At 36.6% G+C, this 20,296-nt stretch overlaps 1 protein-coding gene across 3 annotated transcripts in view; it reads right to left on the bottom strand.

Moving 5' to 3' along the window:
• The window catches only part of NAA25 (N-alpha-acetyltransferase 25, NatB auxiliary subunit), a 66,931-nt gene that overhangs the window by 6,144 nt on the left and 40,491 nt on the right, over window positions 1-20,296 (bottom strand). For 2 of the 3 annotated variants that reach the window (XM_088828237.1, XM_088828236.1), the window contains exons 12-22: window positions 19,528-19,735; window positions 18,600-18,689; window positions 14,436-14,616; window positions 13,682-13,781; window positions 8,877-9,028; window positions 8,215-8,340; window positions 5,855-6,098; window positions 4,877-5,000; window positions 3,200-3,265; window positions 1,593-1,690; window positions 335-466 (exon numbers count right to left, since the gene is read on the bottom strand). In XM_088828237.1, coding sequence (XP_088684363.1) covers window positions 335-466; window positions 1,593-1,690; window positions 3,200-3,265; window positions 4,877-5,000; window positions 5,855-6,098; window positions 8,215-8,340; window positions 8,877-9,028; window positions 13,682-13,781; window positions 14,436-14,616; window positions 18,600-18,689; window positions 19,528-19,735 — 1,521 coding nt within the window. The remainder of the gene's footprint in view (window positions 1-334; window positions 467-1,592; window positions 1,691-3,199; window positions 3,266-4,876; window positions 5,001-5,854; window positions 6,099-8,214; window positions 8,341-8,876; window positions 9,029-13,681; window positions 13,782-14,435; window positions 14,617-18,599; window positions 18,690-19,527; window positions 19,736-20,296) is intronic. The other variant, XM_055405722.2, reaches the window with a different exon arrangement.

The raw sequence follows: 20,296 nt of genomic DNA, 5'->3' as shown, positions 1-20,296 counted from the left end.
TGGGTGTGAAAATGTCTTGAGTACCGTGGTTTTGTAGCAGACTGCCTTTCTTTTCTGTGTTAAGCATCACGAAGTCTATACTTTCAAATGGTTCAACAAATGGGGATGGGGGATGTTAGAGAATGAGAAAGGGCAAGAGAGAAATGTAACAACCATTAGTAAGTGGTGAATCTAGGAATGGATGTTTGGGTGTCACTATAGTAATCTTTCAGCTTTTCTGTATAATTTTTTTTAAAAGCTGGGGAGAGAAAATGAACGCATATAAGATCCTAAAATCCTTTACAAAATGCAGGAAAAGAGTGAAAAAAAAAGCAGCATGCAGCCAGATTGTTACTTGTGGTTCCTCTGTTATTACCATGATGATACTAGTTTCTTTTTTCTTCTTCTTCTTTTTCTGTAAATTTAATTTGTATGGACGCAGGACACTCTCACAGTAACTGGACACCCAAAGGATAATAGAAATGGTCTGAAAGAAGAAAAATTGCAAATTCATCAATAAGGATTACACTCAAGATACCTATCAGGAACAAAGCCTATGGACTAAACCAATTCTATGCAAACAGCTCTTCTTTGTAAATCCCTTCAATTTCTCTTATAACTCTCCACTCTTAATTCTACGGTCACCACATTGATCCACGTCTTCATCTCCTCCTCAGAATACTGCTTTTACTCTTTCTCCTCACGCTCCCAGCTCTAAACTAATCCTCTACTCAGTCCAATATTCTTTAATAGGGATCTATTATGTTAATAGGGATCTATTAACATCCTTTTCACTGAAAAGTCCAAATTTAGGCATGGAATCCAAAGGCTTCATACAATATGCCTCTCCGCACCCACTTCTCTATCCAGGTAAGACACTGCCTCACGTGCAAACCTTAACTTATGTATGAAGAATTCTCCCCCAGTTGGTCAGCACCTATTCTCCTTTGTATTAAGTTAGGTGTTTACAGTATATTCATGTACATATATATATATACACACAATTATTTCTCATTCACTCATTATCTCTAATACACTTGAAATGTGCCAGTCACTAAAACAGAGAACACAGTCCTCAGGAAGCTTACAGACTAATAGAAAAAGAAAGTAATTAAACATGTGACAAAAGGAAAAAAGATAATGGACTATGAGTGTTTGTGATCCTCCTCTTTTTCTCTCTGGTTAAAAGAGTTTTGCTACATCAGCTCCTAGATTCTCCTTCATAATGCAGAATCTCAACAACTAGTGAAGAGTAGCAACAAATTTAAAAAGCAAATTAAAAATTTAACAAGAATTAACTTAAACTACATAATAGTTGAGTCAATAATGAGGATGAACAGAACAGAGCTAGATTTAGAGTGGATCTGAGGACTCTAGAGATTTGTAAAGCAAATTTCAGAGTTTAACCCTAGCAGTATGCATTAAATTTTCCTGTTATCCTTGGAAAGATTTAATTCAGAAAATTGAAATTGCTTTTCAATTAACAAAAGGTGGGGATGATGTAAATGGTTAAATTATAGGTATCAGGTGCCTATTACCTGTTCATTTTTAAAAATTAATCCTCCACACAAACAAGGAAAACTGAGTTTTTTAGGATGAAAACAAAAACATACCTCAACCAAAAAGACTAGATTTTCTAAAAGAGTAGGGTGTGTTTTCAAGTTACCATCTTTAACTTCTAAGAGGTCACCTTTACATTTACTGAAGATATCTGAAAAAGGAAAAATATTTTATGGTTTTATTCAGCTTTTGGTTCAGTGTTATTTTGTACAATCTAAGTCAAGAATAAGCAGATATAAAGACTTAATCCAGAAAGCTCCCCCTCCCCAATGAACACTAAAGAATATCTATTTTAAGCTCTTTAAAAAGTCACATGACTACAGCTCTACTGTCTTCAAAAGATAAAAGGTAGACTTATAAATTATATTCTAGGGTCTAAACACCAGCTACATCTTTCCATAGATAGGCCACTCACATAAAAATAAGAATTCAAGTGGGTGACTTAAAGAATTTGTGTCATTATAGACTGAAAGACTAATGTGCATGGTAGAAACGCACCTTCATAACAAATTTCAGGTTTTACTCTCATAATCTTGATCATCTTTTACTTTTCAGCTTCATTTGAGCAACAAAATAAAAAACCATTTAGGATCCGAAAAAGAAAGGCCCTTATAGATTTAAAATGCACAATAACCTATAATGGAAAACAATCTCAAGCTGTACACATGAAACTAACACAGTGTTGTACATCAGCTATAATGAAATAATAATTTTTTAAGTATTTAAGAGAGTTAAAAGAAACACATAAGTATGTGCTCAGTTGGTCAGCTGTGTCCAACTCTTTGCAACCCCATCTTCTCTGCTCATGCGATTTTCCAGGCTACTGGAGTGGGTTGTCATTTCCTTCTCCAGCAGATCTTCTGGACCCAAGGATTGAATCCACGTCTCCTGGGTCTTCTTTACCACTGAGCCACCTGGGAAACCCTATGTTCTTTACCAATTTCATTGCTAGGGATTTAACCCCAAGGAAATACTCAAATAAGTACACAAACAATTATGTCCCAAGATATTTATTTCAGCATTGTTACACACAATATATTATGTACTCAGGGTATATAAATAAAACCAGTACATGGATGCAATATTATGGAATATTATGCAGCTCTTAAAACAAATGGGGTGTGGATATAACTGACGTGGTAAGAGGTCCAAGATAACAAAAAATAAAGCCAGAAAAGCATGCATTATATCTTTCCGTATATATACTTTTTAAAATCACAACTATGTATTTCCATATGCATATATATGTATGACTGTGCACATTTCTAAAAATACAGAGTGCAGAATGTCAACAGCACCTACTTACCTCGGTGGGAATGTGACTGGTAAAGGGGAAAAGACCACACCCATTTGTGTACTGTACTGTTTTACAAAAAGTGTCTACTATTTTTGTAAACAAAACTTTTTAGTTTTTATTTTGTTTTGGACCATACCATGCATATGTGGGATATCGGTTCCCCAACCAAAGACTGAACCCACATCCCCTGCATTCAAAGCATGTAGTCTTAACCAGTAGAACAGGAGGGAAATAGAAACAAGTCTTTAAAAATACCAAAAGTGTAATTATTATTTTTCAAAATCTCTTGCAGGTTTCTATTAAAAAATGAGCTACGGTCAGACAATCAGATACGATATGGGAATCCATAGTTAAAACACTTACCTTTTAATTGTTCTAGTAAAGACTTAAGGCTATTCTCTACTCGCTCCTGGATTTCCACTGTATCCTCTAAAATTGAAAAACAATGAAAAACTTTCAATTCATTTTTAAAAGTAAGATAAAGAGGCAAAACCAACACCTGAAAGCATAGGCAAGGACATTTTCTTTTCTCTTAAGACCCACAGGCACCTAAATTCCATTACTGAGGGAAAGATGAAGGACAGGAAAAGGAAGGAGAAAAGAAAGGTATTAATCACCTTTTTCCGCCAAAAGCACCATCTAAAATTCTCTAGGAGGACTAAAAATTTATGTGTTCCAAATACACTAAATGACAGAATCGACAAACCTTATGATTTGGGAAAAATAAAACAGAAAAATACATGATCTATAAGGCATTTGTGATTCTCACTGGGTTGACAGCTTAGGAAAAAAAAAAATGTCTTCTCTACAAAGTTTCAGTTCAGTTCAGTTCAGTCGCTCAGTCGTGTCCGACTCTTTGCGACCCCATGAATCACAGCACGCCAGGCCTCCCTGTCCATCACCAACTCCCGGAGTTCAATCAAACTCATGTCCATCCAGTCGGTGATGCCATCCAGCCATCTCATTCTCGGTCGTCCCTGTCTCCTCCCACACCCAATCCCTCCCAGCATCAGACTCTTTTCCAGTGAGTCAACTCGTCGCATGAGGTGGCCAAAGTATTGCAGTTTCAGCTTTAGAATCAGTCTTTCCAATGAACACCCAGGACTGATCTTTAGAATGGACAGGTTGAATCTCCTCGCAGTCCAAGGGACTCTCAAGAGTCTTCTCCAACACCACAGTTCAAAAGCATCAATTCTTCGGTGATCAGCTTTCTTCACAGTCCAACTCCCACATCCATACATGACCATGGGAAAAACCATAGCCTTGACTAGATGGACCTCGGTTAGGCCTTCATTTTTAAGTTAAAAATTCTATGTGATACAAATGAACCTATTTATAAAACAGAAATAGACTCACAGACATAGAAAACTAATGATTATCAAAGAGGAAAGGGAGTGGAGGAGGGATAAATTAGGAGTTTAGGATTAGCAGATACAAACTACTGTTTATAAAATGGATAAATGACAAGGTTTGACTGTATAGCATAGGCAACTATATTCAATATCATAAACCCGAATAGAAAAGAATATGAAAATATATACAGATATAACTGAATCACTTTGCTGTGCACCAGAAATTAACATAACATCATAAATCAATGATACTTTGAATTTTTAAAAAATTTTTAAATAAATGAGTGAATGAAAATAATTAAATTTGAAATCCAACAATATTTCAACAAACCAAGGATTTTTTCAACTTTTGGACCTAAAAACTGATTTTAAATATGGAACGGACTTAAAAAGAAAGAAAACGGGTTGACTGGTATTTAGAGAGGTGCCTAACCAGGGAGAGTGGGGGAGAGGGGAAAGGGGGGTAGTGGAACAGACTTAAATTTCTAAAACATTACTTGTAAACTGTTGATCAATTTTCTTGTAAACTGTTAATGGATTTTCTTGTATATCAAACTAGATGTTCCACAACAGCTTCCAGCTTCCATCTCTGCTAAACTTTTCCAAATATGTGAGGTTATAGATATTTTGTTGCATTCACTAAGTTTTCAGTGATGCTGTAAATATACTCATGCAAGTATACACTTACCTAAACCATTGATGTCCAGCTCATAAATATCGCTAACAAGATAAAACGAGCTGGTCTGACACTGAGAACAGCCAGAATTAAAGAATCCAGCCATTCTGGTAGGTACAGGACCAAGGAAAGGATACTGGAAAGGAGAAAAAGTGATGTTCTTTAAATCCACTGAAATTTTAATTCATAAAATACAAAATGAAAAAACAGGGAACAGTAACTACTGGATAAATATCTATCTCCATGATTAAGTTACAAAGCATTGATCTGCAAGCTAATAATAACCAAATCATTACGATGACAACAAAAACACTGTATTAATTTCCTGGTAGGTATTAAAAGTTAATCATCACAAAAAAAACTATTCTGCTTTTCCTCACTATCCAAGTTGGATACTGAGGAAGCCTTTGCAATTCACCAAGTTTTATCTTTTTCCTGTAGATGCCATAAACTGGGACAAAATACTGTTCTTTACTACTCATGCGTAAGTGCTAAGTCACTTTCAGTCAGTCAGTTCAGTCACTCAGTCGTGTCCGACTCTTTGCGACCCCATGAATCACAGCACACCAGGCCTCCCTGTCCATCACCAACTCCCAGAGTTCACTCAAACTCATGTCCATTGAGTCAGTGATGCCATCCAGCCATCTCATTCTCTGTTGTCCCCTTCTCCTTGTGCCCCCAATCCCAAGTCACTTTAGTTGTGTCCAATTCTTTCCAACCCCATGGACTGTAGCCCACCAGGCTCCTCTGTCCATGGGATTCTCCAGGCAAGAATATTAAGAGTAGATTTCCATGCCCTCTTCCAGGAGGTCTTTCTGAACCAGGGATCAAACCTGTGTCTCTTGTGTCTCCTGCATTGGCAGGTGGGTTCTTTGCCACTAGCGCCACCTGGGAAGCCCCACTTTACTACTCACCCAACCCCAAATCCTATTTTCAAAAAGACAGTCACAGATTTTTGCAGTTTTGATTGTAAATAAACACTGATGATACCTGAATGTCCTTCTCAATAAATCGCTTTCCCGTCTCCAGGGCCACCTCCAGCTGTTGAAGGAGCAAACGGAGAATATCAATCCGGGAAGATACTCCATTCTCAGTGGTCTTCTCTGAGTTCTTTGGCCCAACAGAGTGGTTAAGACTTGGAAGTCCACTGATTAGCCTCAACGTTAAGGAACGGATTCTTAACCACATTGTCTCCTCCTCCAGGGAAAGTTTCTTATGTTCTTCAGAAACATCCCTTAAAAAGAAACATTCCCAAACCATCCATTTTATTCATGTCAACTTTAAATCTTTTAAAATTCACTTTCATTAGTCAAGACGACTTTGAACGGTCCCAGCTTTCATTTAATAGCTGAATGATCCTGGATAAACCAAAACAGTCCAAGTCATCATCTTGGTATCCATAAAATGGAAAGATAACCTATCTAACAAATCATTTTCCCCATATGTGAGACTGGTTTTTCTGATGATAAAATATATAATATAAAAAATTCAAACAACACCGATATTAAAAAATATTAAAAAATGGAAGGAAGATGGGCCCAAGAATCCACAATATTAATATGCTTGGAATAGATCTTTTCATACTTCTACAATACAGATTTACAAAAAGTGAACTAAAAATATTTATATATTTTAAATAAAATGGGTTCACAGTCGTGTTTATACTATTTTGTAAACTGCATCTTTTTATGACAGTGTGTACAAAAGAGTTAAGCCTGGGGCTATTATGTTTATTTAGAAAGGCCTGCTTGCAGTGGTTGGCCCCTGGCTGAGGTCTGTGAACCTGCTGTGCCAACCATTCCCTAAATGATCAGAGTGGCTCATGTGCCTAGACTGTTTACACAATCATGTGGTTTAGGGTGAAGAGCGCTTTCCTTCTAGAAGTCTGAAATGTTGGTACATGCTACACAGTGGGTGCCTATATAACCAGTTGCTAAAAACCGAGGGCACCAAGTCTTTAACGGGCTTCTCTGGGCAGAAATACTGCACACATGTTACTTCATTTTTCGCTGCTCGAGAAAGGAGCACGCCCAGCATGTTCTTTCACAGGAGAGAGAGAACACTGGAAGTCTGTGCGCAGGGTTCTCCACCTGAATCTCTTTCCCTTGCTGGTTCTGTCACATACACTTCCTTTTGTTACAAAAGACCTTAGCTGTGAGTCCAACTATATGCAGAGTCCCATGAGTCCTGGAAAGTCACTGAATCACAGCATATTCAGAACTACCTCATGTACATGTCTCTGCAACTTCTTAGTTTCCACTTTCCTAGAAGTGAAAGTAAAAGTCACTCAGTCGTGTCTTGCAATACAGTCCATGAATTCTCCAGGCCAGAATACTGGAGTGGGTAGCCTTTTCCTTCTCCAGGGGCTCTTCCCAACCCAGGGATCAAACCCAGGGATTGAATCCAGGTCTCCCACATTGCAGGTAAATTCTTTACCAGCTGAGCTACAAGTTGGTACATAGTCTTTTCAATCTTGATATGTATCACTAAAATTCCCTATAGGAAAGTTATATAAAGTTTTACTGCCAAGTAAATGCACAATAGTCATTCTCCCATAACCTTGCTGAGAACAAAGATTAATTTTTTTTATCCAATAGGTTAAATCTTTGTCTGATAGGTTATAATATGAATATAGATATAAAGCCTTTTCTTTGAAATTCCTGTTAAACCCTTTGCCCCACTTGTTTTCTCAGTTATCTGCTTCTTATTGATTTATTGAGTTCTCTGTATATGTGAAGGATATTAATATATATGAAGAAAGTTACTAATTTACCAGATACCTCTAGAACTTGTTAACAAATTTACTTCTATATAGCAGGTTAATATTTACAGGGGTCAAATCCTTTGTTTCCAGATCTGATACAATGCTAAGGAAGGCTTTCCCAACTTTTTAAAAATATTTTTTATGTTTTCTTCTAGAATTTCTAAGTTTTAACATAAAATCTTTAATCCATCTATAACTTGTTTTTATGTATGGTGTGAAAGAGGAACTTTTAGATTAGCCAGTAATTTCAACATAGGGGTGAGGTTTATTTTCTTCCTTTGGCTTACCTGTATTTTCTGATCCCTACAATATACATGTTATTGTAGGACATAATTTTATATATATATAACTCTTAAATTCATCCTAATTCTATTTTTTTTGGAATCAGGTTGCTAATATTTTATTGAGTATTTTTACATCTGTATTCATAGGGGATATTGGTACCTAGTTTTTTTTGTTTTTTTTAATTAATTAATTTATTTTAATTGGAGGCTAATTACTTTACAATATTGTAGTGATTTTTGCCATACATTAACATCATCCTAATTTTTTAAAAATAAATTTCTTGGGGTTAAATTCAAGTTACCTGTCTTTTGGATCCCAGCTAAAGAAAACATTTAAGTCTCTGTTGTCTCGCAAGGCTTCCCATGGAATGTCATCTTCTTCTGGCCGAAGATTCATTGACTTTATACTTTCTGCTAAGCTGGTTGATCTGGGATATAGAAATTTTTATTTAAGTATTATTCAATAGTAAAATAGCCATGAAAACATGCTAGCCAGGACTTTGTTTTACTAGAAAGAGAGAAAAGCAAAGAGTGAAGAAAGGAAGGCTTTACTATTAAGAAGTAAAAGCTCATATAACACGAAATAGAACCAAGCACCAATCATATTGGCCTGCTACACAGCTAGAGAAAGGCATCTGGAAGCCCAACCAAAATAAAATTCATCAGCATTAATTCCCCAAATCTCATGTCTGTGGAGTATGGGGAACCTTGCAAACACAACATGGACCAGGGACAATGACCATGGCCCAGTTGGCTTCTGTGTGGAGCCTGGGATGGTGCTGCCAGTACTCTATCACTCCCCATGACAGGCACTTTCTCCTTACTTCCCTTTTCCCTCCTACTCCCCCCGCCTCATTTTTCTTTAGCTTAAGCCCACTAATGACACCCATGAGCCCATTAATGGCTCTCAGCATCTGATCTAATCCCTTAGTTAGTTCCTTATTAGCTCTCATGCAATACTTACATATTTGCTTCAAGTAGAAGGTCTAACAACATCCGCTCAGTACGGACTTGTGCAAAATGAAGAGAATTATTCAGCCTGTTCCTAAAAGCGATAAACTCTGGGATCTTCTCAAATGCACCATATTTGTAAGCTTGAATAATATATTCTGAGGTCTGGGGAAGGAAAGACATCACCTTGGTATAAATATTTCACATGTCAGGTAATAAAGACAAACCTTGCCAGACAAAACAAAACACTCAAACTAAAGATGTTGAACCTAATCTTGAAAGTTTTTGGTCACCAAGCAGAATACCAGCTTTTAAAAATGTTATTTTTCTTCTATCATATACTAGAGTCAAATGTCTTCTTCACTAGTATTATTACTAATAATACTTAGCCGCTGCTACCACCACACAGACTTCCTTCTAGGAGTTATGCCTTTCATTTCAACAGGACTGAAAGTTTTGTTATACACATCAGTCAAAATTTTGATTAGTGCCATAGTGGAAGGAATGTTACTCCATATTTTTCTGCATCTAAGATACACTTTCTTTTATACCAAAACACCAGTATAATATAACCATCCCACTACCATCATAAGTAAAAAGTACTCTCCTTCAGAAAAAATGACAGGCTGCCTCTTGGTTTTGTTTACTTCTGAATAAACACAGGACATACATGCATTGCATCAAGATAGAATTCACCAAACAAAAGACCTAAAAAAAATCCATGTCATCATCCATTCTGAAGATAGAAAATTAAAAAACCAGGTTACCAGTCCATCCAAACTACTATGCTAGAAATTCCATAAACAGGTAAATAAAAGGAACACTCAACACATGTACTTTAATTGGATTAATACATATATACAGATGAAACATGAACAGAGGCAAGACAAAGAATACTAAACAGAAATTCTGGCACAACAGGAGGAAATCTCAGGGAAGAACTTCATGGGTATGGGCCTATGCCATAAGGATCAGAAGTCAGAAGGGCACCCTTTCAGGCTAAGGAAAGTATTAAGCTCAAAGCTGATGTCTGCCCCAAAGATCCTTTACAGAAAAGCTAGTCTTTTTGTTCAGCCTCAGTCAGCTCTGTCCCCATCTCCATTATGACCGAGTAATTTGCCCAATAGGAAAATAGGCCAATAGTCAACAACATACCCTCTGATACACAGCCTCGCAGGGTTCATTTCAGGCCGTGGGATTGCGCCACGGGCGCTAATTCAACTGCATTCGATGCGGCTTTTAAACCCCCATGGGACACCTCGGCGAGCTGTTTGCCTGCAGTATCTGGAGAAATTAAAGACGGACGGACACAAGAAAATTAAAAAGATTACTTGTGATCCTGCAGGTTTAAAGAAGGACTATCTGAAAAAGCTCAAGTGTACCTTCTAGCCTGATTAAGGGACAGTGATATGCCCAATCAAGGAGAGGCCAGGATACCCTAAACACATACGCCTATCCAATGGCCTCCTGGCTTGGAAAACATAGCAAGGTTTAACATCAGCCCTTGCAATAGGACCTTATAGTGTGGAAGGGCTGGGGGGAGGGGAGGGGGGTGGGAAAAGGCAGCTGGTTAGGAACATATGATCCAGAGACTAATCAGGATAGAAATTTTATTTTGGTGATTCCAATCAAATTTATTAATTCCAGTTGCAAAATACACTGTGATTAAAGGAAAGAACTCAGCCTTACCAAGTGCAGAGGAAGTTTTTAATTCCTGAGTGGGCCATGGAATACCACTTAAAAAGAAACAAGGCAAGAGACTAAGGGGCCACAAAAAGGGAATGCAGTCTTTTAACTACCTAAACATAATCAGAGTTCTCTGGCTTCTGTTTTTGAGATAGTCCTCCTTTAATATTGCAGTGCAGAGCTAGGAAAGGGCCCGGGCAGGTACCAACAGGACAAAGACTGAGGAAGCACTATGCTTTGAAGCAACAAGGCCTTAATGGAACTGCAGGCAAAACTGGAAGCCACAGGGACTTTAAAGACTTCTGAATGTCACAGAATGTTGTCCGTACCCATTTCTATTCATTTATGCACCAATGAGGCTATTTGGATCCCATATGGATGCCTGAAATGAACCCTGGTCTACGGCCATACCACCCTGAACGTGCCCGATCTCGTCTGAAATGAACCCTGGTCACTGTGAAAATTAGCAGAATATTAATACATGGATATCAAATCCCTGAATAATGATCTTTGTGAATACCTAAAACAGACTTTTAAAGGCAATTTTTTAAAAGTATGAACATGTACGTTACTTCTGGAGATATGTGAATATAAGCTCTCAATTATTATATTATAAAAATCTACTCCAAATAAGATGACAGCAGACAATGACCTTTCCAAAAAGAAAATCCCTGTGTAGATTTTCAGATAGAACTTTCAATCCCACAGCACAAATCCTTACAAAGCAGATCTGCCAGGATTTTAAGGAGGAGGTATTCTTTCAAAGAACAAATTGGTAACTGAAATATATCTGCCACTCAAGCAAAAAATCATCTGGGGACGCCAAAACTATTGAGCATAAAAGATGTAGAACACAGAGCTTCAGCTTTTCAGAGAGGTATTTCTAATACTGGCAGGAGGTTTAACACAGACAGTACAACACTACAACCATGACTTTTCTTAGCTTCAAACTCCTAAAGGAACAGTCCACACCAGAGTCTCCATTTTCCTATTCTGGGACTTGGCCTAGGCACTATAGTTTAAGGCGTGTTTGCCTTGCTGTACTGTGCCTTGCTTTTAGCCCCAGGACCTAGTCCTCACCTTCTCCTTCCCTTCAGTTATATACTTTAATGTGATTAAATAGCTGTTTTCCCTAGTTAGTAATAATACAAATAAATTTCAAGTAGAGTTCTAGTCCCAGATTCATAAATGCTTTACTTTTATCATCTTCAGCATCTCATACATTCCCGGTGAATTAGTCACTCCAGCCACACATGACCATCAGCAAAATATCAAACAAAGATACCAAAAGCCACTGAGGATAATGTGCTCTCTCAAATCACTCCTGGAGATCTCCTTTCCCTATTAAAGTACTTTCGGTTGGGTTGTTTTGTTTTATGTGTGAGTGTACTGTTTTCAAAACATTTCTTCAGGTAAAATATATTTTGTGGGGAAAAAATTTTAAAGCTTAATTTTTATTAGTATAAAATAATGTGCCTTTACTGACCAATTCATGAACAATATAGTTCCTCTAGAATGCTGGATGTTTGAAAACTGGAAGAAAACCAAATTCTAGACTTGGATTAATCCCTTAATTAACCCCCCACTCCCACATCAAAGATATTTGAGAAACAAAACTTTGAAAAGGATTCTTCAGGATATCAAATGTTTATTTAACCTTTCCCTTAGAAACACAGTAACGAGAGTCAGAATAATGAGATTTGACATATACTCTTCTTTCGAGTCTTTCCTCAGGTAGTGAAACAGAGAATGATAAGCAGAGACACTTGAATACACAGTGAAAATTCACAGATTTATAACTTGACTGCCCACTCATGCATGCTAGGAGATTTTAGAACCAAGGTCCTAGAGACTCCATTCGAACCCTAAAGCTAGGCCAGCAGCTTCTGAACAATATGTTTAAGTACAGGTGCCTACTTCTGTCTCTCCCCGATCAGAAGTTAGGGCACAGAATGAGTTCGGAACAGATACAATCACTGTTGGGAAGTGGAGTCATGGGGAAGAAGGATAGAGCTTAAAAGCCAACTGATGATGCAAAGATCGCCACTCTGTGCTACACCAGTCCTCTAGGCCATACCTTGAAGTGTGGCAGAATTTAATTATCACAAGTTGAGAGCAACAAACCTATATTCCAGTGGTTAGAAATGCTTCTGTCCTGTCCCCGCTTTCTATTTAATACACACATGAAGAATTATAGATGAAAGATAACTAGGTATAGCAGTCATGGTTACAAAAGGGCTTTTAAAAAAATCTTCATGAGTGTTGGCCAAGAAGAACCTCAGAAACCATCTTCCTTGTTGCTGTTTCTTAGTTGCTGTTAGACCATGAAAATGGAACACTATGGGCAGACACCAGGCATGGCCAAATTCCAGGTGATGAGTCTGAGAAGTACATGAGAAACAAGCAGGTAGTGACCACTGTAGAGGCATGTTTTTTTCTCCACGTATGTTCCTGAGTGGTTCTGCATACTTCAACTTAGTAGAGACCATATGGCTTTCCCACAAAAACTTCTGCTTAACTGACAAGTGGAGACAACATCTGCTTGCAGTGAAAAATATGGTGCAAATCCCATCCTTTTATGGCACATAAAAACTCTATCTTATTTACTGTCACTTTAAAATACAAATTATTGACTTAAGTTTCTTAAAATGTCCTTCAAATGGTCAATTTTATAATTGTAAGAAAAGGTAAGTGTACTCTCTGTGATAAAGAGCACAGTTGTCATAAACTTCAGAAATCCATAAAAGTAACAGAGAACAAATGCTATTATAAAATCGTATGTAGCATCCCAGGCTATAAATTCTTACGGGCTATTTCTTATACCCTTAGAAAGTCTCTTAGAGATTAAAAGACAGACCCTAGTAGGCACTTCCTATCCGTTAATAACCAGTTTTTAAATGTACTTGCAAGGACTCTATTAAACACACCCATTCTAACAACCACAAATAATAACTCTCTCCCTCTGCCTAACAGCCCTTGGCCAGGAAGGTATGGCCTGAGGCACAGGCAAGCACAGCATGGTTTGCCTTCCTGTGTGCATCTGTGACTTGAAGGAAGATGCTCTCTGGATCATGTGTATTCAGTGGACCAAGAACACATTAAAAAAGAAAAGAATTTTTTTTTTTCACTTACATCTTTCTGGTTGGAGTGGAAAAACCTGAGCGCGAAGTTACACGATTGGGATGCAGCAGCATACTGACCTAGGGATTCGGCATATCGGGTCAAAAGATAACTAGGTGGGAAGGAAAAAAAAGAATGTTATACCTATCCACTTCTAGTATTAAATACTACACTTCAAATTACTACCCATCTCTAGTATCAAATACTACACTTCAAATTATTCAAATAGCTATGCATAAGAAAAGTTTAAAAAATTCTGCCAAAGAAATGATGTAATTCACACAATCAAATTTTTTAAAAAAACCGCAAAGTTAATCAGTTTGATACAATGCTGTCTTCCTAAAACAGCTCTATGGGACAGGGAGAAAATATCCTTGATTCACCACAAAGAACAATCAAAATACAAATTCAAAGGATCTCTGAGATCAATGCATAATGTAGAAGTCTCAACCTCAACTGCAAGGCAGAAGTAGACTTCAAAACAATGTGTGCAAAGGAAAAAGAGTTCAAAGTACATTAACTGTTCTTTTGAATCTGAGGAAAAAATTTTTTAACCATTTCTAAATTGTACAAATTTAAAATTAACACAAAATGCTGAAAGATATAAAAATTTGCTTTGCAATGTGTCATACATAACAGGTGATCATTTAATCTACAAAACATAATACGAGGAACAACGTTTCTGCTAAAATTAAAATACTAGACTTCCATGCATGAGGACCCCACCCTGCTGGGCTGCTCATTATTCAGAGTATATACTACCAACCCAATGGTGTCATGCTGGATATGCTTAGCATCAAGGCTGGAGTACAGATCCACCACTGGTTCAAATGCCCCCAGCATACAGTAGATTCGAACAAGCAGCAATTTGAATTGAGCATTGGAAGGGCTGTGAGTTAGTCCCTCTTCCAACAAAGTCAGGGCCTGCCACACAGCGGTCTCATCACCTAGAACCAAAATATAATAGCATTATCCAGTTTTTGACAGCAAATGCGGGTTCTTAAAAATAAAAAACAAAAAGTTAGTGATGTCATCCCCTCCACTATTTTAAGGATTAGGCTGGGTGGCACGAACAAATTTTAGATACAAACCTAAAAGCAAAAATAGGGAATGTCGCTGAATAGACAGTCCCTCAATAGTTACCTCAGTTCTTAACTGGGGGAAGATCTGCCAATATGATGCAACTTAAGTTGCTGGGTCTTGAAGAGAAGTTTGGAATCTCACAGAACCCTAGATTCTGAGAAGAGATGGACTTTGAAGGAGAACTGGAATCCACCAACCTTCCCAGTACAGGGTTTTCTCTATAAAACCCCAGACAGATGCTTTCTCTAGACATCATTTTTCTTCCACATGTAACTCTACTAATAGGATGTCAATTAATATTTGAAAAAAAAAAAAAAAACTGCCCTCTAATAATTAAACTAAAATGATACAATTTTTCTGGAGTACCAAAATTCAAAAAGTTACACACATCCGTATTCTTAATGGGTAAGTAATTTCTCTTTTATGAAATTATCTAAAGAAAATAATATGAAATGCAGATAAAGTTTTACATACAAGGACATCCATTGTACTAATAAGAGAGGAATAATAAACTATAGTTATACCCACACAGGGAAATATCATACAGCCATTTGACATTAACAAGGAACTTTTAATAGCAAAAAAAAAAAAAAAAACAATTAAACAGTAATGACTAGTAAAACATACAGAATTCAAATGAGTATGAAGAGCTCATCTCAAGTATATAAAGCATTCACAAAGAGAGAAGGAAATATGCAAAAATGTTAGTGTCTTTAGGAAGCTGGAAAACTGAGATTATACCATTTTCCAGCCACTTTTGTTTAGGAAAAAAATGCCTAAAATGGAAAGCTTCAAGCACTGACTTTTTGAGATTATATTTTATATGCTTTTTTCCCAAAAGAAACAAAATATAACCAAAAATTGGGATTTTAAATAAATATCATCTATAATCCTACCCAAACTATGTAAACTATCCAAGATCTACTCAAACTACCACTAGGGTTAATATATTGCTTTTGAACTATAATTACTTTTACACAGTAGTAATCACAGCATACATCCAATTTTGTGTTTTCTCATGTTGCTAACTGGCCTTCACAATCGTAATTTTATTTAATTCAGCACTCAGTGACCTAAACTCTGCAGTAACGCTAGATATAAGACCCAGAGATAAGAGTCATAGGTGGCTGCTGGCCTCACCAGGTTCAGAATTGAGCAGAAGAGACAGTTGGACAATTACAGATAAATTTTTAAGTCCAATGTTATTCAAGGATAACCATAACAGAGTTTTTTTTTTTTAACTTCTTAACGATCTCTTTTAAATGGAAACAAAATTTCAAAGTAAATAGCAAAAAGAAGGTTTAATTTACACTTCTGAACTATTACACCCAACACTACGAAGACATTTATCATCCTATTTTATTTTTCAAAATTTAGAATAATTACAACTCTATGCAAATTCTTCACCAAATCAAAGAACATCAAGGGCTGACGAGGATCTTGGGGACAAAATTTTTCTAATTAATTTTTATAATATAACAAAAAGGTATAAAATACATTAAGTTCTGAGGGTATAATGTATAGCATGGTGACTACAGTTAACAACACTGTACTGTGTATTTGAAAATTGCTAAGAGAGTAGATAAGGGAAGTAGCTATGTCAGGGGATGAACTTTAAACTCACTGTGGTAATCATTCTGCAACACATTATCACATAGTTTACCTTAAACTAATACAATGTAACATATCTATTATATCCCAGTAAAACTAGAGAGGGGGAAAATTATATCCTTCATGCCTCATTTCATTTGTGTAGCAGAATCATAAGGAGTCGCTATTGAATTTGTTACAATATTGCTTCTGTTTTTATGTTTTGGTTTCTTTGGTCCCATGCATGTGGAATCTTAGCTCCCTGACTAGGAATCTGCATCCATTACATTAGGTGAAGTCTTAATCACTGGACCACCAGGGAAGTCCCTGAATAAGTGCTTGAGAGCATCATCAATTTAATCTTAAAGTGCTCTTCTTAATCCTTTCACATTCAAATCAGTCTCTTTAGACATCCTCCCAATTTTCTGTACATTTCTTCTGTTTTTTTTTTAAATCTATTTATGTATCTGACTGTGCCAGGTCTTAGTTGTGGCATGCAGATCTTTGGTCTCGGTTATGGTATGTAGGATCTTCTAGTTGTGGCGTGTGGGATCTAGTTGCTTGACCAGGGATCAAACCCAGGTCCCCTGCATTGGGAACGTGGAGTCTTAGTCACTGGGCCACCAGGGAAGTCCCTCTATAACATTTCTAATTTTTATCAGATCCACCTTGAACAAAGACTATGTCTACAGCTGGAACATTCAGCATCACTTCCGTTGACTTCAAGAAACCAAAAAAAGAAAAAGGAAAAAAGAATAAAACAAAAAAATCCTAAAAAAAAAAGTAAGAAAGAAACCTTGCATCTATAATATGTGTAACTTCCCATGTATTTGCACTGTATGATTTCTGGACAACCTACCTTCTTTATTTCTCTGCCCTGTATTTCCCTCATCTGTAAAACTGTAACAATCTTAACTGTATTGTTAACAAGGTTTAAAATTAGCTAATTCATGTAAAGTACTTTCAAGTGCCTGATGATAAACAAGTGTCAAGTGTTATTATTATTATATAGTCAGATATCTTGCTCCAAAACCAAGAGATTAGCAAAACCATGTCATTATGAGCAAGAACATACACTACGAATAAGTGGGGAAGGGTATCTGAGTAAAGACCAAATTACTAAGTAATCAGTTCATTATGGTTTTTACATTAAGATGACTTTTACAGCTCTATGCAACCTCCTGAATCTGGGGCTCCTGATAGCAAGTACTCTGATGAAAAGAATTTCATCCCCACCTCCAGTAGAACACAGTATAACAAGCAGCATCATATGGGTATATACAATGTCCTACAAAAGTTCAGAAGGGGCATAAAATCTGCAACGAGGAAAGGGGTGAAATCAAGACAGACTTGTCAGAGGCACTCTTTGAGTAAAAGTCAGATGAAGGAGGTGAGACAGTTATTTCAAAGAGAGGCAACGTGATGTTCAGTGACAGAAACAGCAACAACAAAAAGTAGATTTAGGGCTTTAAGTACTTAAGAATCCAGAGATGTATGCAGAAGCTAGATTAGAGAGCATTGTAAACCATCCTAATAAGGCTGACCTTTATCCTCAAGAAAACAGGGCCTCTCTGAAGGATTTTAAGCATGAAGAGGATATCAAAATTAAGTGCTTGGTGAAATGACCCACAAGAGCAGAGTTGTGTCTGCACACACCATTGTCTCCCCAGCCCTGTCTCTTCTGTAGTTTATTTTCATTAATAATAATGCAATAAGTAGCTAGTTATTTTTTCTCAAAAACAGCTAATAAGAGGAAACGTCAGAGCATGAGACCTAAAGAAAAAGGCTGAACCATCTGTTGAATCATCCTTCTCTTGCTCAATGATTCATGATGTTTCCTTTACCATGTAGTCTATTTTTGTCTTAAATGGGTTAATCTGAACCATATTCCAAAAAAAGTATATGCCCGTTTATATAATTTTAAATGAACAAAAATGGCTATTTCATTCCATGGATTCATACATCTATCTCTAAACCAGTTCCTCTGCATTTTAATTATTATAACTTTTCAACAGGTTGTTTACTCACTATTCAGAAACATTTTAAAACAGAACAGATATCTACTGATTTAGGATTATCCTGAATATACAGAAGATACTTAGAGACTTGGGTTCTCCTAGAAGCACCCTGGAGAAAGGCAAGAAGAAAAACCTAAAAGCATAAATCAAAGTCTCGGATTATGTAATTAGTCTAAGGATTTATAATCAATAAAAACAAAGAGTAAAAATAAAGTTAAACTGAAATCACTGCTTTTTACCTGTTTCTCTCCATACATCAATAAGCACATGGACAGCAAGGAGACAGTAATAGTCTGAAAATTGCAATTCTGTTTTCAAACAGGATTTTCCTATGGGGAAAAAAAAATCGTATCTGTATTTTAAGATTTGTTCAATGATTATTGTCCCCAAAGAGTCATGTAAAGCAAGAAAATGACAGCAGGAAGAAGGGGAAAAGAAACTATTAAGAATAGAGTAAATACCAGAAGAAAATACAAGCTATGAATTAAAAGAGTCAAAAAAAGGTGAGACTACACTCAGCTGGAGCAAAAGGCTTTCAGAACAGAAGTGGTACTCCAAATAGTCCCAAGAGGAGAACAGCAAGATGTGAAAGGTTTCAAGTGAAGAAAAGAACAGACATCAAGAGCTATGTACAACTAATGTAATATGTTCATTACTTCACCTAATTTTTTAGAATAGTTAGAGAAATACTAACATCATCCACTTAGATAATTTACATTTTATCACACATGTCTAAGCAATTTGAACAACCTCTATTTCTAAACTATATACCTCACAATTTACAACATTCTTTTTGTTAATTTACATAGTCTATATATTAAGAATACTAAGGCCTACAAGGAGTAAATGTGACAATTATCATAAACTCTGCAATTCATTTGAGTCCCAGTGTGATGAAAAGTTGCCTCACCAGCTCAGGAAGAATATGGCTATCTGGGGGCCTATTAAAATTTTTTACAACTCCAAGCTTAAGAAAGGCTTTGCATTTTATTACTTCGATAGTGTTCCCACTTGATAAAATATTTTTCTTGCCAAAAGCATTAAAACAGTGTGCTATAAGTAATTAGCCTCCAATTAAAAAAAAAAGTATACAGACATTAAAAAGAAAACCTGACTTCTAAGTCTTAGCAGAGCAGGGAAGTACTGAACACTCTGAAGGTTGCTCACCAAATTCAAGTCCATGCTGGTACCTTAACATCAGTTCTCTGACCACACTCAGCTTCTGGTTCTTATCCATCATGTGGTACAAGCCAAGTAACCTCGTCAGCTGCACCACACACAAATGTCGCTGCAGAGCTCTGATGTCGGCGGGCAGCGCCAGCTTATCCTCTGTTGGTGTTGACAAAGGAACCACTCCGAGTAACTGATTAATAAACTGCAAAGTTGAAAAAAAAAAAAAGTACAGGTCTCAAAATAGAACTCATCTTTAGTAGGTCACAATTAACAAATACTGAAATGGTCTAGAAAAAGACATCACGGAGAAATACAAATTAAAACTCCATTTTCTATCTACCAAAATTGCCAACAAAACACTTCTAACGGCACACGTGCTGGTGAAACTCCAGTGAAACAGGCACATGTGAAAAATTCACCCCTGGTCAAAAGTGTTAATGCTAACACCATGCAGTATAAGCACTAAAAGGTGAAAAGAAATGTGAAAATGTTTCTTAAATTACAACACATTAACATAATATACAATGTAGCAATGAAAAAGTTCATTTAGGAAGACTGTAAAAAAGAACAATTACCCTAAAACAACTACTCTATTATACTACAAATAAATTCTTAAAGGAAACATTATATACACTGAAGGGAATGTCAATAGCCTTACACAGATCCTGTATACCCTTCACCCAGTTTTTCCAATGGTAACATCTTTTTTTTTGGCCACGCCATGTGACATGCAACATCTTAGTTCCCCGACCAGGTATCAAAC

Source organism: Moschus berezovskii, chromosome 19 (assembly GCF_049115385.1).
Source record: "Moschus berezovskii isolate FMDL1 chromosome 19, NW_MosBer_1.0, whole genome shotgun sequence".
Lineage (NCBI taxonomy): Eukaryota > Metazoa > Chordata > Mammalia > Artiodactyla > Moschidae > Moschus > Moschus berezovskii.
Note: the sequence above shows the minus strand (reverse complement) of the source record. Positions and strands in the feature narration are given on the sequence as shown.